The sequence below is a fragment of the Eublepharis macularius genome, chromosome 1 (assembly GCF_028583425.1).
Source record: "Eublepharis macularius isolate TG4126 chromosome 1, MPM_Emac_v1.0, whole genome shotgun sequence".
Classification (NCBI taxonomy): Eukaryota; Metazoa; Chordata; class Lepidosauria; order Squamata; family Eublepharidae; genus Eublepharis; species Eublepharis macularius.
Genome location: NC_072790.1, coordinates 137,706,518 through 137,733,641, shown reverse-complemented (window position 1 = coordinate 137,733,641; position 27,124 = coordinate 137,706,518). Strand labels below are relative to the sequence as shown.

General features: G+C 40.8%; 1 protein-coding gene across 3 annotated transcripts in view; it reads left to right on the top strand.

Annotated features, from left to right (window-relative positions):
- The window catches only part of PRKN (parkin RBR E3 ubiquitin protein ligase), a 1,286,511-nt gene that overhangs the window by 50,419 nt on the left and 1,208,968 nt on the right, over positions 1–27,124 (top strand). Inside the window, exon 2 of one of the 3 annotated variants that reach the window (XM_054972207.1) lies at positions 23,474–23,579. The exons of the other annotated variants lie outside the window; for them this stretch is intronic. Within the exon in view, the coding sequence (XP_054828182.1) occupies position 23,579 (1 nt within the window). The 5' untranslated portion in view covers positions 23,474–23,578. The remainder of the gene's footprint in view (positions 1–23,473; positions 23,580–27,124) is intronic. 3 annotated transcript variants of the gene reach the window in all.

The following is a 27,124-nucleotide window of genomic DNA, read 5'->3' as shown; positions in this document are numbered from 1 at the left end:
ATCAATCAAGTCAACTAACCCTGCTTCAGAGAGGAGGAGCTAACATCCCAAATGTGAGAACTGCCCCACTCCCGGACCATCGAGAAAGGAAGCTTCACGGTAAGTGAAATTCAAATTTTCCATTCCTCAACAGTATGCATGCATATGTTTAGCTGCAGTCACTAGGCTACTCTGCCTTTACCGAAGTGCAGCTTTCATGGACCCCAAATATGCTCCTGAATCCAAGAGTGTCGTTGATAGGGGTTGCTGGGTACTATGGTGAGAAGGAAATCTTTTTTCTTGAGTGTACATGCACACATAAGCTCTTTTGGATCTCATTCAGAGTACTGGCAGTGAATGGTTTCCATTCTTACTGATCATATTTCATACTAAACTAACCAGTTTTTGTATTGTCGAAGGCTTTCACGGCTGGAGAACGATGGTTGTTGTGGGTTTTCCAGGCTGTATTGCCGTGGTCTTGGCATTGTAGTTCCTGACGTTTCGCCAGCAGCTGTGGCTGGCATCTTCAGAGGTGTAGCACCAAAAGACAGAGATCTCTCAGTGTCATTGAGTTTTTCATTGTAGAATATTTATTTTACTGCTTCTCAGATAGGACTATGAACAAATGTATTTATGAAACTCATTAAGAGAAAAGTGTCTTGGAAAAATATAAACAATTCTAATTCTAGTGAGTTCTAACTGGTATAAACATTTTAAGCTTAGCTGTAGTATATAAATGTGTATATTTAAATATTTTTTGGCCTTTGCTTTTAGACTGGCATAATGGAATGGTAAACACTTTTTTAATTTAAAATGTCATATTTTGTGTATTGAAGTCTGTTTAATTTTTATTTCATACTTTTTATTTGATATTTGTTTAAATGGGTAAATACGCTTAATAGTTCAAATAATAGTCTTAGAAATGACAATAACATGATATTGATTTCGTTGCTTTTTATTCTTAGAAGCAGAATGGCTGTAAAATATTTTCAATTTTGTCTCATTTCTCTGTATAGATTATACTGCCTTGCAGTGGAGATGGCCGATCAGGACAAGATTGGCTAGTATTGACAGTTGTCAGCATTTGACGTGAAAGCATTGGAGATGGGCTTTGTACCAAAACAGTCAGATCGAATCCCAATCAAGGCTGCGTGTGTTAGGATGCTTTATTTGTTGTTGCTGTAAATATGATACGAGATATGATTGGGATGCATTAAATCCAGCTGCAGAAGCATTTGCTCTCCATTTCTTGGACTTTTAAAATTATAATCAACTCAGTTTATCACATCACTTTTCTATGAAACAGTTGAGTATGAATTGAGCAATTAGGTAATAGATGGTGCAAGCTGGTAACCTGCAATGAATCTAGAGTAGGGAGCACTTTTGAGATCCCATCCCCCAGATCTCCCCCTATAGGAATCTATGGAGTTTGAACAGGCTAATTATCCCCTCCCTGTTTTTAGAAACTGACTCAGAACTGTTCAGCAACACAGTGTGCTACCTGAAGCATGTTCATTCCTCATTAGGCTAGGAATTGTGGGTTTTTTTCCTTTTGGTTGATACACAAAATTGCATTTTTCTGCATACCTGTAGAGTTGCCCAGTTTTCTATAAAGCCACGTTTTTTCTGTGTATGGCCTAGTTTGGCTGCTTTCGTGATCATTACATAGGACACCTTCTTTACTATTAGAAGGAATGATATCATAGCAATACCATTACAGAGTAGCAATTTCACTTTATTGTTAAGATGGTTCGAAATGCAATTAAACACATACCGGAACATTCCAGATACTGGTTCTGCAATATAAGTGAAAGCTATAGTCCTATTCATGCTTATCTGGGAGTACACCCCATTGAACACAATAGGATTTACTTATCAATGGGCTGCAGCTTTGTGTATCTGTATAAAGATGGTAAGGAATCTCCTTGTTTGCAGCCATATAGTTTCCATTCCTGAATGTGTTACTTGGAGCTCAGTCTCACTGCATGAATTAAGTCTGCAGTCCTATATATTTGGGAGTGAGCCCTTTTGAACTCTGGGGGGACTTACTGCTAAACCAACATGCATTGAATTAGGCAGTCAATTTCCAAGTAAAGTGGTATTGAGAAATGCACACAGAAGAAATTAATTTCACAGCAGTATTCCTTAGTATGTTTTTGTTCCCTCCTTTAATGTATATTTAGCATCCTGGTCAACCATACCAAAAATGCGTGATGTGCCAATAATCCTATACAATTATTGTTGCAGACAGCATTAGCAGTAGATAAGTTTAATCTTTACCAAACGGGAAGCCAGTGGAGATGAATTCCAAACTCATTTAGGATTGCATTTTAAGCATATATTGAGAAATACCTGATTTAAGAGAAAAGAGAAAAAAGGTTTCTGAATGCTGATTATATCATCAGTGTAGAGAATTTTGACATTTCACCTTGGCAATCAGTAAAACATTAGTAGCTGGGAAAAGATAGATTCCTCTGGAGGAATGATCACTGTAGTCTTGCATATTCTTTGCAGTATTTTTGTTTTACAGTTATGTAGGCTAAGCAAGCAACAGGAGTATCACAGGAGAGAGAGCCAGTGTGGTATAGCAGTGAGAGTGTTGGACTAGGATCTGGGAGACCCATGTTTGAATCCGCATTCTGCTATGGAAACTTGCTGCCATGGACCTTGATCAAGTCACATACTTCAACCTTACCTACCTCACAGAGTTGTTGTTAGAATAAAATGAAGGAGACAAGAACAATCTAAGTTGCATAGACTCCCTATTAGGGAGAAAGGTGGGATATAAATAAAGTAAAATAAAAATAAACTGGAACAGCAGTCAGGCAGTACCAAATCTCAGTTGTTTCCCGAAATTCCTCAAAGATTCCCTTTATCCAAAAAGATAAAGTGGTCTTCATGAATTCTGTGCCAAACGTGCATGACTTTCTCAGCAACAACTCAGTGTGGTTCCCTAAAGGTTGAAAGCTGCAAAATAATTATTACAAGATTGGGGGGGGGGTTACCCAGAATTCATGCTGCTCCCCATTTTGTTTCGAATACTGTTTCTTTCTTGGTAAAGTCCTTTCAGTACAAAGAATGCTCCGAGAGAGATGCCCCTGTCGTGAACTGAGGAAGTGGGCATGAATTATTAATAACTAGCCAAGTTTAATGTGGCCTTATAGCCCCTAAAGGAGGGGGAATGGTGTACTTTGTAAAGCCCTCCTGTTCACCTGCTTTTGACAAATTGAGACGATTAAAAAAAACAACACCAAGCAGCTTGTTAACAGTAAAGGGAAGAAAGGCGACTTGGGAAAGTATCAATATACCTGAAAATCTCCAAAGGGTGATAGTAAAGCATGTATTTGAAAAAGTGAAGATGGCTATCTTTGCATTTGAAAGAATTATGCCAATACTGATCTCTCGCATTAAGCTTTACTGTTTTATTTCTGTGTAACAGCTAAAAATAAATCCTGCACAATTTACCGATCACACAGTCATTTTGATGCTTACAGAGTGTGGTGCAAGTGGACAAGGAGAGATAAGTGTTAGTCCAGTAGCAATCATGCTAGCAATTGGCACTTATGTTCAAATGTTGTCAACAGCATTAGGAGTCATAGCAACACGCCTGTATAAAATGTAGGCTGTAATGAAGAAGAAAGGATATTGATCATCTTTAGTATTTACCACGAGAGAACATTTAAGTTGAAATAGTTACTTCTAGAGAAGACAAAATAACATGCTTACTTTGAGAAGCTTGTAAATCAGGATTGCCATTATTCACATGTGTGTGAGAGCCAGTACGGTGCAATAAATGTGTATTGTTTGATTTGGATGTGAAAAATGCAGGTTCGAATCCTAAAAAGCTCATCACTATGAATGATCCTGAGCAGAGTACTTGGACTATTAGCCACAAATAATGGGCAGTGTGAATCCAATCATATAACAACCTTATATGTAACTTTATAATTACTGCACTTATAATTACTGAAGGTTTTGTGGAGTAAGGTCCACTTCCTCAGATGCATTTATGAATGTCCCAGGGAAAATAAATTGCATCTATTTTTGTAACAGGTTTATGCCTTAGGATTGGGGCTTAACATTGAGCAGAGGCAACTAGAATTCATTATATCACTCTGTTTTAGTGGCCGATGCAAAATCTTCTATCAGTGCTTAAATAACAGGAGTCAAGCATACCTGACTTAGTTTCTGTTACACACTCCCCATGAAGAGACTAGGTAGGTTCTTTGAATGCTGATTGTTGTATTTTTAATATATTGTTATCCACCCTGAGCCCGCTTGTGGGGAGGGTGGAATACAAATTTGAAATAAATGAAATAAAATAAAAAAACAAATACACTGACATTCAAACCAGATCCATGAATCATGCTGTTTATTGCTAACTTAAGCAAAGCCAAAGTAGTTTAGCAAAGACAGTTCAGTCTAACCAAATTTAATAGCTGTCACATGCACCAAGCACAATGATGGCAGATCTGGTCTCTTTGGTGGCATAAAGAGCAAAGGACATTATGTCAGTATTGTACTATGACATATTCCTTACTCAATATAAAGAAGGCCTTATTTTTTAATAACTCCCCTCATGTTGTCCTCTAGTAACTATTCTTCATTACTTTGCAAGCCCTGCTATAAGTTACACTGGTTCTTCTTTCCAGCAGTACTTTATCAGGGCCGAATCGGGCTCCTGCAGAGCGCAGGAGCACTCCCCGGTCGGCTTGCGACCCGTGCAATGATAACACTTTCCAGAAGTGAAGTTGTGCATGTGCGCACAATGGGGGAATATAGAAGGTAGATGATGGGCCTCTGACCTCCCGCCCGGGGGTTCAGGGGATCTGGCAACCCTAATATCAGTATATATCTTTCTTTACAGTTCCTGTGACTCTGAAATATCTTTATCACTAAAGACAAGAGTATAAGGGGTATTTGAAATACTAGAGCAGAAGTAAGTTAAAAGTAGTAATAACATAACATTCAATTTATATACCGCCCTTCAGGACAACTTAACACCCGCTCAGAACGTTTACAAAGTATGCTTTTATTATCCCCACAACAAACATCCTGTGTGGTGGGTGGGTCTGAGAGAGCTCCTAGAAGCTGTGACTCACCCAAGGTCACCCAGCTGGCTTCAAGTGGAGCAGTGGGGAATCAAACCCGAATCTCCAGATTAGAATCCCGCACTCTTAACCACTACAGCAAAGTACCTGCTTCTTTGTTTCAGTTCCATGAGGCCCTTCATGCAGTCATAGTTTCTTGAGCAGAAGCTGATTCTATGTAGCTTGCTGTAATTTGTCATGCACATGTAGTCTCTGGAATTATCTCTTGCCATTCTTGAGATGCTAATTCTGTGCTCTTGTGTGTCTTGGTATTCTAGAAACAATGGTCAACTCCATTTTACTCCTTATTTCCCAATGTGTGAGGATGGTCTATTGTTAGACAACTGCCGTCTGTGCATGTTTCGGTGGCATCCTTTTTATTCCACATGTTACAGGCATTCAAAATGCTTTGTGTAAAACTGGATGAATTTAGACTGAATCCTGACTTTATTAATAGTAATAGTTATGAGCATTAAAACATTCTTTCAGCCATCAGACATTTGCAAAACCGTCCCACTGGTTTATTAATTTAATACAACTGATAATTATTCCTGCATTCCTGAGCAGCAATTCGTTTGTCTAATTTACCTATAAGTTTGCTTCTTATTTTTTTTAAAAAAAAATTCCCATAGTTTCCATGTTTGATTCCACTTCTATTATGTATGCAAGGTTTTCTTATAGCCTAAATCTATGCTTTTTCTCTTCTTATATTGGCTATTGGTTCTTCTTCTTTCAGAGAAATACATAGTTCTTAACTTTGCTTGGAACAGGAGGGTCTTAAAATTAATGGATCAGTTAATTGCTCTTTGTCTCCCCCATTTCTCACATTTTCATAAAAGCAGTTAATAAAAGGTTCTCAAAAGAATCTGATTTGCAGTTCTGTCTTGTTTGAATTACTGTTTTCAAGTACCCTTTTGATAAAATCTTCTAATATTTCCGTGTTGATTGCTGTTGGTAATTTTTAAAGTAATCTCTGGCATGATATAGCCAGAGTTTAACACTTGCAAGCTTCTCACAGAAGCAGGTGCCCCCTGAATGGAAGGATCTCCATATCAGGAAAAAAGGCCACCCTGAGAGCCTAGTAATGCCACAGGAACAGGAAATCTGACAAAAATGGGGGAAACTATCATGAACATGTGGCCCCTTGCCCACAAACCCCCACTAATGTTAATGGGAGAGGTAAGCAAATGCTTAACTATCCTACTGAAATCAGTAGGATTTAGGCTGCAATCTTATGCTCATTTACTAGGGAATAAATCCTAGCAAAGTCCATGAGACTTGCTTCTGAATTAAATGAAGTAGGACTAAGGTGATAAAATTGAACTCTGACTGGTTCATGCCATTCTTATTTTCCACTCAATAGTTTTGTTTGTTTGTTTTATTTGTATCAGGTGTTGCTATCTACTCTCTGAGATATGATGATGGGACTAGAAAGGGGAAGTGGTAGAGAGGAACAAACAGTTTATAACAGGCAACTTTCTCAACTAACATTATCTTGATAACCACATCATCAGATCCAGAAAACTGATCGCTGAATGCAAGTCTTGTACATAATAAAATATCATCCAGAATTTAATCTGGATAAAAGGGCTGACCTGGCATGCCATGCTAAGACTCGTTAGATGAGACTGGGGAATTAATCCCACCTGATATTTTTGTGCAACACTAGCCTTGACTCCCTTTCTCGGGGAGAAAAAGTTGCCATAGTCTATCAGAATGCCATCACCCTCACCAAGTGTGGTGTAAGAGTTCCAGTCTTGTGTGTCAGTAGATAGTGTTGGGTAAGTGTTCTTTTGGTTCTCACACTATCTGATAGCCTCTCTGCCTGAGCTACTGAAAAATTGGATTGAGATCCCCAAGGTTTTAAGTCCTCAGGGACTTCAATATTCATGCCAGTTCTTCCTCATCTGGTGCAGTTTAGGATTTTATGGTTGTCATGACTACTGTAGGGTTATCTAAAACACCTTCTTGCCCAGGAAGGCACTCAGTTTGGGTTTCTGTACTGATTAGATTCCAAATAGGCTGATTGCAGGTGACATTTCAACAGTTCCTTTGTCATGGACTGCCCATTTCTGGTGAAGTTTAGATTATTAGGAATTTGCAACTTTTAGCTAGAATAGTTTACTTCTAGGGTCTGATAAGAGCCCTTGAGGAATGTCCTGCTGATATGGTTGTCAACACACTGGTTGATGTCTGGAATCTAAAGGCAACCCAGGCAATTGACATGATAAGATCAAGAAGTCTTGTACATCCTCATAGTGTTGGTTCCTCTTCTTGACGTATTGATGAGCTGGGGTGAGGAAACAGGCTGGTTGATGGCTCATAAGAAAGAGCACAAGTGTATGCCTGCTCTACAGTGATGACAAGATGCTCTTACTTTTACATATCTGCTGTCTGGTGGAGTTTGTACAGGTGGTAAAGCACTTACAGCAGATTTGAGCCCTCTGGACATGAGTACAGCTAACTCAGATGGTTGTTGTGACTTACATAGACTGCAGAGAATTTCACCAGTAAAAGTGTTCCCTCTTGCTCAGGCTTAGAAGCTATTGTTTCAGCACGTCAGTCTCAGAAAGTTATCAGCTGAGTCTCAGTTGTCAGAAAAGCTGAATTATTGTAACCTGGGGAGGTTGACAAGTTTCTTGGATGAATATGGCTTCTTACCTTGCCCAAAAGTTTTGCCAAAATGGGTCCAAAAAGAGGTTAAAATTTCTGTATGGGGGAAAGATCATAGATGCATTAAAGGAGATAATTGTGAAGCCTCTCCCTAAACAACTATAAACTGATTGCAAATATCTTCATAATCAGTGCAAATGCCACTGATTATTTGGACACTTTCCAGTCTAGTTTCTGACTTAATTTTAGAATAGAAAGTCTGTTTCCACTGGGATGTGATTTTTTAAAAAAAGTTAGTGTTTTTTAGGTTGGTTCACAGAAAGCACATAGCCTGTGCCCCTTAAGTTTGAAACCAATTAACTGTCAAATCTTTTCGCTCAGTAAATTGCTCCTGTGTAATCTTGTGTTTTTCCTCCTAGATCATGTGGTGCTTTCACTTACAGTTTCTTTTCAACTTGTTTCAAAGTTTATAATAAACATGAAAAATTAAATGTCTTGGAATTTCACCTGCCCTACAAAATTCTTGTTATTTTTAAATTCATAAAATTTGAATGTATTTATCCATGTATTTTACCTTTCATTTAGCTATGCAGTGGTCTGAACTAAAAACTACCCCAGTTGGTTTTATCCTGCACTTTCCATGCTGTGAAGCCTTCAATTAAGGGTGCCAGGTCTTCCAGGGGGTGGGGGGTGGGGGACAGTGGGGTACTCACCACCCATTGTTATCATAATCCTGCACACATGTGAGCATGCTGTTTCAGATTGGTATGGGGAATTAGCTCACTTGTTTGTGCAGGGAGTAGGAACAGGGATCTCTACCTATTGAAGTTGGTAGAGACTGCTGAATTGCAACTGATAACAAAGCTCAAGACAATGCATCCACCTGGATTGAATTGAGACCTAGGCTTCCTGTCACATCATTACCAATGCTGATTTCTTCTCTGAAGAAGTGAGCTGTGATTCACGAAAGATCATACCCTATCACAAATTTTGATAGTTTTATAGGCGCTACTAGACTCTTGCTCTTTTCTACTACCTATTGAGGTGGCTGTGAGTAGCTGTGAAGAGTGTGATTCAGCAGAAAAAGGACAACAGAAACAGATTTTAAAGGTTTAAAAAGGAATATGGAGTTTATGGGGGATTGGGTACAATATTACGAAGGGGGAGGAGGAACTTACCCTACTAGCAAATATTAAAACAAAGCACAAGCAACTAGTGCATTTCCAAACAATACCCAGAAAATATCAGCCCAAACTATTTCAATTCCAATTGCAGCATCATATACCTCAAAGCTTAAAGTGTAAATGTGGAGAAAAATGGGGAACAGGACAGAAGACGAGTTTATAGTCTTTCTAAGTAGCAGAGACAAAACCAACCCACTGCAGAATGCAGGAGCACTCTAGGGTCCATTGAGCCACCCTGGAAGTGCTCCCGTACTCCCCAGTGGGCTGATTTCAGCCCCAAACAAGCTAAAATTAGCTCTCTGCAGAACGCAGAAGTGCTCCCAGAGGTGGCACTTGGACTGCATCATGACGTCACTTCCCAGAAGTGATATCATCACATAGCCTCAGGAGTGCGCATGCACTTTGTGTGTACGTGAGAATGTTAGTGCAGTGAGTTCCAGGTCTCCTACCTTCCACATGAGGGTAAGGGGACCTGGCAACCCTACTGAGCACACACATATTTCTTGGGGCAGGAGCTGCTGCATTCAGGCTAATAACGATCTATTAGTTCCATGGCCTTGGAAGGCTAACTTCTAAGTACAATTTGGGATAACCTAGTTTGCGGGGAAATAATCAGAATGAGATGCTTACTGGGGTGAGAGAGAGGTGGCCTTCACTCTTGTTAGGAACAGCAGAAAGAGGGAAGGGGGTAAGAGCAGAGGATTCCTCTGCCGCATTGCCACCACCGGTGAGCAGTGGTGTTTTTCCGGTGCCCCATCACCTCAAAGGCACATCGACTTTTATTCCCCCCGTGTCCGATCACCGGGTGGATACTTTTGAATTTATGGTACTAAGGGACATAACAACACTAGAAAACAAATCTAATCGCGTGTGGTATAATTTGAACCGTGAGGAAAGGCAATCAATAAGGAATTTACGCTCAGATCCCACATTGGTGATTAAACCCGCTGATAAAGGGGGCGGCATAGTGGTCTTAAACAAGGAGATGTATGTAAATGAGGTCCATAGGCAATTACAGGACTCTTCCAGCTACTTAGAGATTCCGTTGGATCCAACTAATCATATACAGGCACTCGTAAAGATAGTGTTGGATGAGGCGAGGGAGATGGGGGACATAGAACACAACTTATACCATGCATTGCAGGTGAAATTTCCAAGAATTCCGTTATTTTACATACTACCAAAAGTGCACAAACAAGTCTTCCCTCCACCAGGCAGGCCAATCGTATCAGGCTGTGGCTCTGTTCTAGAACCTTTGGCCATTCTTTTAGATTCGGTTCTTCAACCGTCTGTGCAGAGGATTGATTTTTTGTTACGTGATACAAAGGATTTCATTAATCAGGTAGAGGACATTTCCTTGGAAGAGGATGTTGTTTTTTAACAATGGATGTGAATTCACTTTATACAATTATTCCCATGAGGCCGCCAGGGAAGTTGTTGAAGAATCTCTTAGGAAAGATACAGGTGTTTCGTGCTCCTTGCCGGTACTGCTCTTGTTACAAATGCTGGATTTAGTCCTAGAGAAAAATTATTTTAAGTTCCAGGACCAATTTTACATTCAAAAGAACGGCGTTGCCATGGGATGCTCGGCCGCGCCTAGCATCGCCAATTTTTTCATGGCTCGATGGGAAAAGACTTACATCATGAATGAGACCAACCCCTTTAGAAGTCATATTCGTTTTTACAGAAGGTACATTGATGACCTTTATTTTTTGTTTTCTGGAGAATATCAGGTAGAGCCCTTTTGTAATTGGTTGAACAGCAGGGATTGTAAGGTTCAATACACCTGGCGGCACGCCAAGGGACACATCGATTTTTTAGATGTGATTACGTATAGGGACTCCTCGAGTAAGGTCAAGGTAAGAACATTTACGAAAGCAACTGACAGTAACTCTTACTTGGATTTTCATTCCTTTCACCCCAGACATTTAAAAGAGAATATCCCGTATGGACAGTTATTACGTATTAAGCGTAATTCTTCCACTTCCCAGGATTTTCTAAAAGATGGAAGGGCTTTGTGTAGGGACTTCACAAATAGGAATTATCCAAAAAGAATCCTCAATACAGCATTTTCGCGGGCTAAGATGATAGATCGGACAAGGTTGTTTCAGATCAAGTCCCGAGATACGGTGGATAGGATTAAATGGGCACTAGATTACACTCCACTTACTAATCATATTAAGAGAACAGCAGATCGACACTGGACAATTGTTCAGGACATTAAGGGCTGTGAACAACGACCACTGTGTGGCTTTAGGAAAACAACCAGCCTTAGGGATAGTTTGGTCCACGCACGTTTGGACATGATTAAGGAGAGAGCACACCTGCCTCAGGGCAATTTCAAATGTGGCAGGTGTGCTGCATGTAGCCTTATGTCAGAAGGAAAGGAGGTCTGGATTAAAGGAGAAAGATTGACATTTGCTCATTTTGCCTCTTGTTACACTGCAGGCGTAATTTATTTGATAGAATGTCCCTGCAAACTTTTATATGTAGGCTGTACTGCCAGACCATTAAAAATACGCATTTTGGAACACCTTTCCCGTATTCGGAATAAAGTCACAGAAGCATCTTTGGTACAGCATTTTATGGATTGTAAACATGCTGATAATTCCTTTCGGGTTGTGGTTTTGGAAGTCCTGCAAAAAGAGTGCTTCAGTCAAATTTTTCTTTTACGCAAAGAAGCTTACTGGATCCTACATTTGCGAACTGTGAAGCCGCAGGGATTAAACAATGAGCTGTCTCTGAATTGTTTTCTTTAATTTGTGTATGAGGTTTGAGAATCACCTGTCTCCTTAAGTTAGATGGGCGGGCTGATTAAATAGTTTAAAAAGGTCTGTTTCAGTTCATACAAGGCGTGCAAGAGAATTAACTGCCGCCGCACGTTACCAGTGTGAAAATATGCTGTAATTCTATCAATGGTTTGCAGACCACGAATATTTTGGGGTGAATATACATGTAAGTTCTCAGGCAGTTTGTCAGCAAATTCAGTGGGGCAGAGATTGCATTTTGGTTTGTACGAAGATTTGTTTATCTTTTAGATGTAAAGAACACATGCTTCTGAGTGTCAAAAACAGCGAAGATAGACACCCCTGACGAGGCGTTGGACGAAATCTGTGCTTCAGCCGGCCCCAGATTGGGCGTGTTTCTTCCATTTGACCGTTTGGCTATTGCACCGGAGTGGATTTCAGCGGGGGGTACTTTTACCACTGCATGTTTTGTCTACACACCTGACTTTGTGACTGTATGAGTTGTGTTTAAGAAGATACTGAACGGACACTGGTTACTTTACTTTGAAGGTTCATTCTGTATAAATTTCTATTGTATTGTTGCAAGTTTGTATTATAAGCATTTCTGAATATATAGAACTGCTGTTATAGAATTGCTGGGTAAATACTGAATATAGTATATCAACCCTCGCGGGTTTCCCTTTTCGACTGAATAACTGTAAGAGAGACAGTCACATCTACCAGTCCTCAGACCACATTCTGCCCTGCATCAACTTGTAGACAGTCAGATTATTCCAAGTGTACTTGTTCCTACTTTGTCATATAAGGTAATGTAAGTGCCTATAAAAGCTTCATAACTGCCTGAGTTAGGGTTGCCAGCTCCAGGTTGGGAAAATCATGGAAGTGGAACCTGGAGAGGGCAGGGTTTGGGGAGGGGACGGACCTCGACAGGGTATAATGCCATAGAGTCCATCCTCCAACCATTTTCTCCCGGGGAACTGATCTCTGTGGACTGGAGATCAGTTGTAATTCAAAGAGATCTCCAGCCATCACCTGGAGGCTTTCAACCTTAGCCTCAGTACAAGGTCTTTGAACTTCATTTTTTAGGCCCGTGCATATACGTAAAACTGGTTCTGGTTTTGGTTTAGTAAAATCTTTTTGACCTTTTGTGTTTCTGGTTTAGGGTGTTGGTTGTTTCCAGGTTCAGCTGAATAGGATAGCCCGGTGTGCTCTCAAATTCTCAGGACACTGAGAGCCAAGCTACAAGTGACGCCTAACATGAGGTAGACACATGTCAGGTTCCTGAAAGTTTTGATGGGAAGTGAAGGCATCTTTTCTGACTACCGCAGACAGCTCAGCTCCTTCCCAGTCAATGGGGGCTGGAGTTTACCAAAGGAATTCACATAGTTAACAACATAAAACCCGTCCAACTTGCAGATTTGGAGGGAGAGTGCCTGCATAGAGATTGCTAGTATTTACAACAAACATTTATTACAAGCAAAGCCTGCTGGCAGTGGGGTGCAGGGAACTCACCTTCTGCCAGCCCAAGGGAGCCCCTGACAGTTGCTGCCACTCCAAGTCCCCTTACACTATTTCACTGGCAGCTGGAAAAGCTACTGGCAGCCAGGACATTTGGAAGCGCTCCCGCTGGCAGCAGTGCAGGAATCTTCCTGCGCCTCGCACGCCCCACACCTACTTTGCCTACCGGGGGGCATCCAGAGCGCCACGTACCAGCAGAGAGAGGTGGGTGGGCAGCAGGAGAGGTGCTGGCAAACCGAGGGAGAGAACCGAGGGCATGTAAAGTACAGGAAGAGAGCTGAGGGCATGTGAGGTGCGGGAAGCTTCCTGAGCCGCACTGCCTCCTGCCAGATCCCATGCAGCTCTTCAGTACAAGACAGGGTGGGAGGGGTGCCGCAGAGGCTGGAAGGGGTGCACTGCCGCTGGTGGGCAAAGCTTCCTTCGCTGTTGCCAGTGGGAGTATGCCCAACTGTCCTGGCTGCCAGCAGCTTTGCCAGCCGGCAAAACAGCGTAAGGGGGCTTGGAGCAGCGGCAACTGTCGGGTTCCTTTGGGCTGGCAGAAGGTGAGCTCCCTGCACCCCGCAGCCAGTGGGCTTTGCTTGTAATAAATGTTTGTTGTAAATACTAGCAATCTCTATGTAGGCACTCTCCCTCCAAATCTGCAAGTTGGACGGGTTCTATGTTGTTAACTATGTGAATTCCTTTGGTAAACTCCAGCCTCCAGTGACTGGGAAAGAGCTGAGCTGTCAGTGGTAGTCAGAAAAGACGCCTACACTTCCCATCAAAACTTTCAGGAACCTGACACGTGTCCACCTCGTGTCATGCATTACTTGTAGCTTGGCTCTGAATTGCACTTTTTATGGATCTGCTTTGTATCTGGGTTAAGTTATCTCCACTTTCAGATTTTTAGCTATAGTTTGCTAGATCTGGTTCTAAACAGCAGAACACAATGCCTTAAATCAGAGGAGCTTGGTTTACTTCATCAACCTTAATCGGTATGTTGGAGTGTTTATAATGTGTTACTAAAATGTAGCCTGCATATTTGAAATGAAGACAGTCTGTTAATTCAAAATTGATTGGAACATCATCAAGAAATGATGAGGGTAAATGAAGAAAATTAAATACACTGTCTAATGGGAAATGTGTAGTAGGTAATGGAATACCAACTGCACATCATGTTACAGTAGATGTTTTCACAGATGATAATGTGGCATGTTATTCTGATAAGTTCTATATTGTTTGATGTGCTTGTTTTAGTCAGCAAAAGAGAACTATCATAATTGCAGCGGATCATACAGCTTTTTGTCAAAGTTCACTATTTTTACACACCTGAATGTGAGCAAACTTTTTGTCACAAACAGTTAAAATGTCTGAACTGTAGAATGAGCTAAGTAGTTTTATTTTGAGTTTCAGTTTGGCTTTTATCTGTCTTTTAGTAACACCGTTTTCATTTCTGCTAAAGAGAGCTCTCAGCTGTCAAATAATTTATTTTGCTATTTTGCTCCTTATTACAATGAGTTGTGAAATTGTGGAGGGATTCAGCTTCCCAGACATGAAGCCTTCTTAGCACATGCAATTTAAGAACTTTTAAATATAAATTGCTATAACTTGCTCTTTGAGCCTTTTTTCCTTGCAAGACAGAAGAAAAAAATAATAATTAAAAATGAAATGACATTCAGTAGCTGTTAAGGCTACAGAAATACACACCAAGCAGCCCCTGTGCTTAGACTACATTAAGGCTGCAATCCTAAGGACTCTTTCCTTGAAGTAAGCCCCACTGAATAACATGAAACTTATTTATGAGTAGACATGTTTAGGATTGCTCCCTAAACGGCTTCTAGTTTATCTATAGTGTTACAAGGGAGCCACATTAGGCAAACTGCTTGGTGAGGGAAAGCAATTGCTGCAAACAGAATTTTAAAGTGTTGCCCCCATGCAGTACATGTGTCTTTTGTGCGAGCATTTCATTGTTCCCTGATTTTGTATTTGTTCCAACATTTGTTCTAAGTTACATGATTGATATCAATAACTAAAGTTATACAATTCTTTAAAACTCCAAGCAGTTCTTCCTTCTGCCATATATATTAATAGTCTGTGTTTTGGGAGCATATTACTTTTTTGCAACCTTTTATTAGTTGACTACACTAATTTGGAGTAGTGGTTAAGAGCAGCAGGACTCTAATCTGGAGAACCGGGTTTCCCTACTCCTCTGCTTGAAGCCAGCTGTGTGACCTTGAGTCAGGCTCAGCTCTCTCAGCGTTTTCTCAGCCCCACTCACCTCATAGGATGATTGTTATGAGGATAATAATAACTAGATATGGGCACGATTCAAATTACGACCCAAAAAAACTGCACGAACCATGCCGGTTCACAAACCAGTTGTTCATGGAAGCTCATTTCCACAAACTTCCATGAACTGGTCTACTGGTTCGTTTGGGTTGTGTTAAAGGAGCAGTTTAAATGGCCATTTCCCCAGGGAAATGGCCATATAAACTTTTCCTGCTGCTTGCAAGTGGCAGGTCCCTTTAAACTATCAGCTAGCAGGTGGCAGGGGGGAATTCCCTAACAAGGAGGAAATTCCCCCCTTGCAACCTGCCAGCTGATAGTTTAAAGGGATCTGCCCCTTGCAAGGCAGGAAAAGGCCCTTTAAACTGTCAAATGCCCCTTTCCCTGCCACTGCTATACAGCCAGAAAGGGGCATTTAAATCCCATGAACCACGAACTGGTTTGTAAACTTGCCCCAGTTTGTGCCAGTTCGTGGTTCCTTGTTCATGAAAACCCACGAACCACGAACCTCATGGTTCAGATTTTTTGTGGTTCGTGCCCATCTCTAATAATAACACTTTGTAAACTGCTCTAAGTGGGTGTTAAGTTGTCCTGAAGGGTGTTATATAAATTGGATTTTATAATTATTATTTGAAATAAGGAGTCTTTCATATTTTGCTGGAAGTTCTTGAACAGCTTTAGGTTACACAGCAGGGGGGCACACCAAAGGGCATGGCAGCAGTATCTTACACAAAAATAACACAACTCACTTCACATTAAAGAATCACCCCAAAAATTGCTGTCAAAAGCACTTTATTTCTTTAACTGTTTTAGGTTACACAGTAGGAAGGCACAACAGGGCGTAAAAGCAGTCTACTACACAAAAATAACACAACTCACTTCACATCAGAGAATCACTCAAACACTATTGCTGTCAAAAAAGGTGAAGTGGGCTGTATTATTTTGTGTAGTATGCTGCTTTCATGCCCTGTTGTGCCCTCCTACTGTGTAACCTAAAACAGTTAAAGAAATAAAGTGTTTTTGAAAGCAATTGTGTTTTCGGGTGATTCTTTAATGTGAAGTGAGTTGTGTTATTTTTGTGTAAGATACTTCTGGCATACCCTTTGGTGTGCCCCCCTGCTGTGTAACCTAAAGCTGTTCAAGAAATAAAGTGTTTTTGACAGGAATTGTGTTTTTGTGATTCTCTGATCTTAAGTGAGTCATGTTATTTTTCTGTGTGGGGGACTGCTGGTGTAATGTGTCATAATGCTTTGCCTACTTGTACTTTGAAACTGAGAAAATAATTTTTTAAAAAATTTATTTTGTGTTGTTCGTGTTTTATTCTTTGATGTGCAGTTGGTTCCCATCATAGGAAACAGTGCGGCAGGCTGGCTAGGCTTCTCTGTAGGTGGTGGGCGTGTCGGGGTGGTTGTCTGTGTGTCAGGTCAGGTGCTCATTCCCAGGGACAAGTTGGCACTCAGAAGTTTGCCCACCATTGTGGCACCCCTGGGCTGTGCGGAATTGCCCTGGGAAAGAGAGTTTAGAAGTTCCCAGCATAGGGAACAAAGGGGGAGGGCTGGCCTTTGCCAGCCTGTTCCTGGGGTTATGGGTGTGGGGCTGCTGGGGGTGGATTTGGGTCTGTGAGGGGCTAATGTGAGGAATCGGGATTTGAGTCTGTGTGTGGCTGCTGGGGGGGAATTGGGTTTGTGTGGGGCTGTGGGGGGTGGACTTTGGGGGCTGAGAGCACCTACTTGGGGAGGCCATGAAATGCCCCCCCCCAAGTGGCAGCAGGCTGAGCCTTGGTGGGGAGTGGGAGTAGAGGTGGGAGAAGGGCCTCAGAGAGTTGGGGGGCATTTTGCATGCAAAATGCCACCCCTGGCAAGACAAGCCTCCCACAGGTGGAATTGGTGGAGAAAAGAGCACCTACTTGGGGAGGCCATGAAATGCTCCCTCCCCCCAAGTGGGAGCAGGCTGAGCCTTGGTGGGGGGTGGGAGGAAAGGTGGGAGAAGGGCCCTCGAGGGTTGGGGGGCATTTTGCATGCAAAATGCCACCCCTGGCAAGACAAGCCTGCCTCTTCATTTTTCCCCATAGGAAATAATGAAGAAGATTAGCAGCAGCAAGCTAAAAATACGTTCGTTTCCCTTTTTTAGGCGAGGATAGGGGGACCTGGTTTGGGGGGCCATAACATGGCTCCCCAAAGTCCAATCGGTCTGAAACTTGGGAGGTTGTTAGAGAGGAGTTAGAGGAAGGTCCCCACCAATTTTGGCTTGATTCGGTGGGAAAATGCCTCCCCCAAGCGTCCGGGAAGACGGAGGCATTTTCCCATTGAAAAGAAACCCGAAACAACCCGAAACGATACCTGAACCGCTAAACCCGAAATGGCTTGCCGTTTCGGATTTAGCTGCTGCCGAAACAGATTCTTGTTTTGGGTATACCCGAAACGAGAATCCCAAAACAGTGTGCCTTTGCACACCCCTACTAACTGCTAATGTTAAGATCTTAGAAACTGTTCAATCTAAATTTCTCAGATCTCTATTTAATGCTCCTAGATGTACTCCTAATATCATTCTTAGGCAAGAAGCTGGTTTGCCCAGAGTTGAAATAAAAATCTGGGAACATGTCATCTATTACTGGCTAAGAATTCATCTTGAGCCAAAGGGTTTAATTCACTTGTTGTTAGCTTCTGACCTTATCCTACACAGTACTCAAGGATAGCTGATAAAATTAAACTGATTGGCTTGGACCCAGTAGCCCTGTTTGATATGGGACTCAACAAAGCAAAAGCTTTAATCACCCAAAGACTAGTTAATATAGAGTCCCAAAATGATGAGGCAATGCTTCCTCTAAGCTATAAGAGCTTTAAAAAAGGACTGAGTTACACCAAATCCCCATATCTTTTGGACATTACAAACAAAAGATGTAGATGGGCCTTCTCTAGAGCACGATTTGATGCATGTGTAAATTAGAAGTATATATGTACTATGGACTATACACTAACTCCTACCTCCTTGTTTGGAAGGAGGAGTTCTCAAAAATTGAGCAAAACATGCCTACTTTGACTACACCAGTTTAACTTTAACTTCCAAGAAGCAAGGAACTACCAGATCTAGGAACTGTTATGAAGAACTGGCCCTCAGAATTTATCATCCTTTGGTTTTGTAAGTCATGTACCCAGCTTGTCATGAATGCTTTCCTGAACTTGGAAAGAAAGTGCACCTTTTCCTTTAAGTTCAGATGTCACATGAAATCTTATTTCAGTTAAGCTAATCATGGCTACTGTGATTGTCCAAACATGGCTTACACCATTAACTATGGTTAAAAAAAGTACATTAAGCCATGGACAGAGCTTATTAACCTCAGTCTTAACTATGATTTTATATGACTGTTGAATAGACTTAATCCCGGTGTGTTCCTAGCACCACCCTCACCATAATGTAGACTGAAATACTCGCCAGTCTTCTATAGGGGGGAAAAGTAAAGGAGATAAAGCCAGAGAATTTGTCAAGGCAGAGGAGGATTTGAATGACAGTTTGCAAACTGAATCCTGGTTTTTCAAAGTAACGTATCTAAAATAAACCATGGTTTTATGTTATGTTGGATCTGAACCTCCTGTGACAGATTGTTTACAAAAGGGCTGTATTAGGGAAGTTTCTGGATCTTATTTTTCAGCTGCCGTCAAGCCTCTAGTTTACCAGAGTTGGGATGGAGCCCCAACTTGAGTTAAACTTAAGTATTTAAAATTAATTGAAATTTAAATCTGTCCTTGGGCATTGTAAGCGCAGAGACTATGACTTCCCATTAGACCATTCATAAACCCTCATGTCAATAATGTGAGATGACTGATAGCAAGATATCAGGTACCCAAACAATGACAACATTCATAGAAAGAATCAAAGTATTAGAAGTGTCAATATCTGTAGCAACTTAAAACCAATAAGAAGTATAACACTTGAAATGAAAATGCTTGGCAATATAAAGAAGTCTTAACTGATATTGCCAGGTGAAGAGCTAGGGAAAAGCTAGGGAAAAGGAATTCCACAGATGAGGCACCTGTTCCTCATGACCACTTGCCTTCTTTGATGGCAGGCTGCTATTAAACAGAAAACAAAAACAGAAAATAGGAGGCTCCCCCAAACTTTTCAACCTAACAATATAGGTGAATAACTACACGTGGACAGAGCAGACAAAGTCGACAATGTCTATACCAATAATGACCTAAAGGGTGGATAGACTCACTGGGCACAGAACGAAAATCTGAATATACCACAATGTCCTTCAAGTTCTGCATTTGTCTAAAACCAATTGAAGGGTTCACACCCTTTGATGTCCCTTATAAATGATCTTTCTAATACAATTTGACTGTGGAGTGAAATCTAAAGCCTACCTGATTTGGTCTGTCTGTGATATAGGTCTTGCAGTAAAGAGATTACATCTATCTGAGTTGGCTGTTCTACATTGTGCCCTCAATAAAACATCATCTGCAGAATGCTTGAATCATAGTTCTAGCCTCTCTCCTATAAACCTGTTCCTCCATGGCATTGTGCTTCAACCAGAGAAGCTGCATATAAGGAATATTTTTCTTTAATTGTCTGAGCTTTTAAGAATGGATGAGAATATCCGTTTTACAAGCAGGCAGATAAGAACTGTGTCAATTTCCTTGATATTGTAGTCTACCGATGAGAAAATACCATGTTAGGAGTCAGACCGTACAAAAAGATTACTGATTGGAATTCATATTTGTTTTTTAGTTCTTAGTTCAATCCACTCTTTAGGTCATTATAGGTGTGGATGCTGTCGACTCTGTCAGCTTACCTTAACGGGGGACCGTATTACTATCTCTAATACAGGGTTCGTTATCCATCTTAAGCAGTTTACTACGCATCCATTGTCAGGAGTGGTATACTTGATTATCTGTAAATGCAACATGCTTTATGTCAGTAGCACCACCTGTCAGCTTGTTGGAGCACATTTCCCAAGTTTGAAACAAAACCGTGGAAGCCACGATTGTGGAACAGTTCGTTAACTGTTGACATAAGGAGGATGATTTTAGGTATATGATTCTGTTCTCAGGTAGTCAGATTCCACAACGGGCAGTGCAAAAACCCTTGTTAAAAAAGGAGGCTTTGTGGATTTATACTCTTGATACCTTAATGCTTAAAGGTCTGAACAATTAACTCAGTTTGTCCTGTTTCTTGTAACTGACATATTTCTGTAGAAGGTTTTTCATTTGAAACTCCAAATAAGAATTTTATACATATAATAATAATAACATTTGATTTATATACCACTCTTCAGGACAACTTAATGCCCTCTCAGAGCGGTTTACAAAGTATGTTACTATTATCCCCACAACAAAACACCCTGTGAGGTGGATGGGGCTGAGAGAGCTCTGAGAGAGCTGTGACTGACCCAAGGTCGACCAGCTGGCTTCAAGTGGAGGAGTGGGGAATCAAACCCAGCTCTCCAGATTAGAGTCCTGCACTCTTAACCACCACACCAAACTGTATATTACTCTTTGAATACTTGTGAATTGTTCCTTATAATATTGACATGTTTCTTTAAACTGTTGGGGTTGCATGTGTAATTGCTAGCACTTTAAATGATGTACGTACTGGGAGGGTATCGTGCACAGCTGTCATTGCCAACATTGTCAGGGTGCTGTCAAATAGTAAAGAGTCCAGTAGCACCTTTAAGACTAACCCACTTTATTGTAGCATAAGCTTTCGAGAACCACAGTTCTCTTTGTCAGATGCATGATGAAGAGAACAGTTCTTCTATCCTTCAAGAACTACCTCATATAGACTGTATTACAGTAATCTGACTTGGCCAACCACGTGGGTGGGTGGTACTAACCCATGTGCGTGAGTGCTTACCCCTTGGCTCCTCTCGATGTAACTTCTGGCATGACTCAGAAGCTACTGCATTGCACCAGGACTCATTTTGTAGCAGTCTAAAACATAGAAAAATGCTTCTGGGTCACGCTGGAAGTGATGTCATCTGCTGGAACTGTGGGTGCACATGCAACCATTTCTTCCAGCCTGCCTCCTCACAATGATCAGCTGGTGGTTGGCGGCAGAAGCACAAATCGCCAGGAGGTTGCCTGCCATTGGCAGGCACCTGGCAAGTCTAGGATGAATAATACACATGAATGATGGAATTGTTCGTTGCATTCACATTTTCCATGCTTTAGGTGTACAGTTAAAAAAATCCTAGATTTACTCCTAAGTAAAAATTAATGTGTGAATGGATTTTTAAGTTCTACTTTTAAAAGAGAATACCTATCCTGAACACATTTTATTGACATAGCCACAATCAGGCACTTTTGATTAGAAGAACTACATGTGGCAGATCAGGAAAGGGAAACATAATATAGAGTAGAACATGATAGAAATCAATAGTGAAGGCAGATAAAGGACTTAAAAGGTCTTATGTGCTTACTGATGATGTGTTTCTTCTTGCTGTCTACTGTGACCTGTAACTTACACTGTCTGGTGTAGGGAGTAAATAAAGAATATTCTGTTTAGAATCTCATGCTTTTACATAGCACCCAAACTATTGTATCCAACATATGAGTCTGTTGGTCTTATTTAATAAAGTAGTTCTTCTGTATGAACATTTTTCATACGAGTCATCAATTTATGGTGGTGAGCAGGGGGAATCTTTAAAATCAAGCCCTGCTGCCGTAGAAGCCAAGCTGTCAAGCAGGGCACTGCAACTAAAATAACGTAGAAGTCTAAACATAATATATATTTTAAATTGTGCATTGAAATAACTACTGGATTAGACCAAAATTTTATCTGCCCTAGGATCTTGTCTCTGACAAAAATCAAACACAGATGTCTGGAAAACTTCCAAGCAGGTATTCAAAACAACATCCTTCCCTTTCTGTTCATTTGTTTCCAAGTAACTGGTATTACAAGCAGTGCTGTCTTTGAACATGGAAGCTGTATTTAGTGGTGATGGCTGTTATCCATCAATAGTTTTTTCCTCTGGGAGTTTGTCTGATCCTCTTTTAAAGCCATCTCTTAGGGGGTCATCATCATCACACCTTGTGGCCAAGTGGATTTCCTGTGAATTATGCTTTGTATGAAGATTTCTTTTATGTCCTGCATATACTATCAATCAGTTTCTTTGAATGACCCTGAGACTTAGTATTATTAGGCAAGGTGAAAATTTTTAATTTTTGTCAACATCACTCAGAATTTACTAGCTGTGTCATTTAGTTTTGCTAGTTTCCAATTTAGGGTTTTTTAAGTTCTACAATATTCTGTTCATGATGGAGCATCCAAACACAGCTTCTTCCTATAGATTTATTTAAGGGCTTTAATATCTGGCATTTTTAGTTTCTTCCTAACAGTCCCTACTGTGGAATTTGACTTTCCATTCAGTTATCCACTACAGCTTCTTTTCGTTCGTTTGTGATATTGATATGCCATCTCTTCAAAGTCCTGCTCAAGGTGGTTTACAGTGAAAAGTCTCAAGACCTCTTCTCTCAGCAGTTACAACAGTGAAGACTACATAAATATATGTGTGGTATTGAGTATGCTTGACTTTGCTCTTACTTACAGTGAAACTTATCTGTGATATTATTGTCCGTTGACCATTGTCACAGTCACAATGCATTTCCACATGGGTACTGTGCATGTGCCATCCTGCCACAGGAAACAACTTCTAGATCTCTTAAGAATGTCCAAGGCGCTCCCTGACCCCTAGCACGTGCTCTGGTTTCCTGCCCTTTTCCCAAGGGCAAACACCTTCCTTTCTGTGCAACCTTAAATATGAGTACTGACATTTTAAAAAGCACGGCAGTGTGTGGGAGTTGCACTTACTTGTAACTGATGTTTGCGTGGTCACTAGTGCAGTCACACAGTCCTGCCCTACTGTGAGCTCTCTCCTTCTATTCTTTTATTGTCCATATACAGAGGTCTCTGGCAGCAGCTCCCCCTCCTCCTTGCACCTGGAAAAGGGCAGGAAACTGAAGTACATGTGTAACCCCATGAACTAGTTGGTTTATCCCAGTAGGGCAGAGTCAGTGTCTGGAGCTGAGGAAGAGGCTGGTTGTTTGAGAGCTAGATACATTTTTATTTTTATTTCTAGAACCCATACAGAAAGAGGTTATACATACTGGTGGTTGGGGAGCACCTCAGGCATTCTTAAGAGCTATAGACTGCACTGGTGACCACTCGATGCACCTCAGTTAGAAGTAAGTGCTTAATTTTCACAATTTTCAGTAATTTTCCCTGTCTGCTGTAGATCTTTTACTCCCGTCTCAAGCCATTCCTGAAGGGTCCCCCAAGAGCAGCATTTTGAGGGGCATTTGGACTGCAGTAGGAGGGGGGAAGTGGTGAACTCCTGGTCCATAAACAGATTTAATTTGTGTTTGAAGTCAGAAAACAGCTTGGCATTTTCCTTTCTGTCACTTTTGCAGTATTGGTATTTTGTTGTATTTAATAGAGGGCTTGTATGACACTGGTGTACATATACAAAAACACCTAAATGATTATAGAATTGAGGACATATGAATTGAATGCAAACACATCTGCTGCACAGGTTAAATTGAGGAAAAATTGAGAAAGTAAAAAGTTAAGTAAGTGAAGTAAAAGAAAGCGTGCACACAAACAAGCAAATTCCACGTAACTAGCTAATTTCACATTGAAATCCTCTGCTTCTTTTCATTAACTTTGTCCAATGTGGATCATCAAACCCTTGGCACGGGATTTAGTTTTTATTTGTTTTGTGCAGTGCTAGGCATGTGATGCTTTATAAATATCAACTCAGCAACTGACCTTTTGAAGGACAAGATTGTGAAGATAATTTCTTCTTTGAGTGGAGGTTACATATATGTAGCTGATACTTTCCCACAAAGACTGTAGCTTTCTTTTAAAATAACTGAACAGGTTGTACATGTATCTTATTTCTGTCCTAAGAAAATCAGCATAGGTGAACAAGAAAAGAGTCAAACTTTCCTCTTACTTCAGGTTCAACATTCTTTCCCCTCTGCCTCTTTCTGGCTGCAAGACAAAAACCTGAGCCTTTTCTGTTGGTTTGCTGAAGTATTTATCCCTTATGAAAGCCAATACAATCAGCAGAGCTAGCATAGATAAAGAACCATCTAAGGTTGTATTATAATGGAAGGACTGTTTTGTGACCATGTTCTGCAGGCAGACTGGAGGTGACAGTATTATTTACTTTTGTTGCTTGGGGTCCAAAGAGAGAATAAATTGCTATTGATTTTTGAGACATTATAGTGAAGTGTCTGAATGCCTACAGAATAGCTGGGTGGCAGGATAGCTGAAGAGATTGTATAGAGACTGCCTTTTAAAATGAAAATTTGTTTTCTTGTTAATTTTTGTTTCTTCTTTCTAATTTTGGAAGCCAGTAACAAGAGACCTTGGCGAGGAATACTGTTTCTGTTATAAATATCTCCCATGCCATTTTTTAAACAAGTGGCTTGATATTTTGAACACTTTTTGTGGCAATGTATTCCTCTCAAAAATGTAATTTTCGTTTCTTTTTGTATGTGTTTTTATTAGCCAATTAAAGACATTTTCTCATAGAAATAGGAAGGACTATTTGCATAATGGAATATTAATAATATTCTGTATCTCCTGTAACATGTATTTTTTTTCTTTTGGAAGTACATTTCTGCAATTATTTGGTATAGTACATGTTCATTTTATTTTTCAGTAATGGGGGGGGGGGTCCTTTCTCTTTCACTAGCTATTTTCTAAATATGCCTCACCTTCCATATATTCCCCTCTTTTCTACTCCATCGGCCTTTAATTGATACCTTTTACTTGTGTATTTTTATAGCAATGCTACCTTGTACTGACACCTGCTGGGGAGATATAAATGGAAGCCCTACAATTAGCCATTGCTGCTTCCTGTCAGTTCCTCGCTTTGAGTCAACAGTGTGCACCCTGTTTAGCAGCCTGAGATGAGTCATGTTTCCAAACTTCCCTTGAGGCCTTATGCTGTCATCACTTTCTGCAGACTCTGTTGCCTGGCTTACCGAGACTCACAAGCTCACTGGAATGCTGCTGTGTTTGAATTCTCCAGCCAACGCTTATGCTCACTGCACCAGAGTAGTTGGCTGGGGAAGTGGTTGCATCCATTATGATAAGTGTCAGACTATGGAATCGCAGTTATCTAGAGTTTGTCTCCCCACTTCTGCAAGAAGCACAAAGTTTCTTGATTCTAAAAGGTTTATTGAAAGACAATGCTCAGGATACAGTTATCCATATTCCAAGGACTAGGAAAGTCTTGGCTAAACAAAAGCTTTGTTGAGAATGACACACAAAATGAAAGTAACAACCCTTCAAACACCCATTCCCAGCTCTCCCCGCTAAGTCCTGTCTAGAAGGCCTGGGAAAGCGAGGACGTCAAGGTCGGCCGGAACGGGTTGATAAGAATTCTTCGCTCCCATGGACATATGTGGCTTGGGCAGCACCTGGGCCTGGAGGGAGAGAACTAAACAACTGCAGATTATAACATAAGAACATGGCGTAGCTTTGGTTTGAGAACTGACTAGCAAACTAACACTCTCCAAGTTATAAGACTGTACTTGAAACCGATTTTTAAAAAAATATGTGCAATAAATTCCAGAGGTCTATTGCAATAAGTCTGTTGCAACAAAGCTACTAAGAATCAATGAACGAATTTATTGTGGCATAAGCTTTTATAGGTTGCAGCCTGCTTTACCAAATGCATGGTGTATCATCAGTTGGCACATATATACATTAGTATTTATTTTTATTTGTTTATTTATTGAAAGATTTTTATCCCAGTATACAAAATAATTAAAAAAAACCCCTGGTAAACTGATGGTCTGGCCCGAATTGGCCTGGAATGGGCCGCTGTGGAGCGTGGGAGTGCTCCTGTGCTCCACAACAGCCTGATCAGGGCTGATTTGAGCCTGAATCGGCCCAGATCGCCTGGAACAGGCTCCTGTGGCAAGAGGGATCACTCCCACACTCCACAACGGCCCATTCCGGGCCGATTTGGGCCTGCAGGAGCATGCCAAGCCTCCCAGGAGCACGCATACTTCCCCTGCTGGCCAGGTAAGTGGGGGTGGAGAATGGGAGCAGGGAATCCCTCGCCCCCAGCGGGAGACTGACAACCCTACAGCCAAACCACTTAACCACTGTGCTATAGCAGCTCTCCCTCTGAAACATGAGTTTGAAATGGCTTCATTTGAATTTCTGTGGGGTTTGGGCAGTTATGTTCTATAAAGCATTTTCCACTAATAGTCTTATTTTTTTTTAATTCTAGAATGCAGTTCTGTATATGACACTCATACAAGACTAAAAGAAAATGTTTAAAACAATTAAGTTCCCTAAAGATAAACTAAGAAAAACTAAATACACTTAAGAAAAAAAGCATTTATTTAGGCAGCATTCCATAGACTGAGTATCCTAACAAAAATTCCTTCTTTGTTACCCTAAATTGTCACTTTTTCATTAAGCTTCATTGTTGATAAACCATTTTGCAGAGGTGGTATGCACACAAGTGTAATGCTTCTTGGGTTTGGAAGTTTTCTCAGCTTGGCCATTTTAAGTGTTAAGGAAGTGGACAGTTTGCAACTACCGTTTTCTCTTACTATCATTTCCACCTACTACAATTTCTTGTAACTATAGAGATACATAACAAGCATCTGCTAGATAACCTGAATACGGAAAGTCTGGTAGTACTTGGGACGTTGCCACAAGTGGTAAATAGGCATCTCAGTTAATTTGACTATTAAATTGG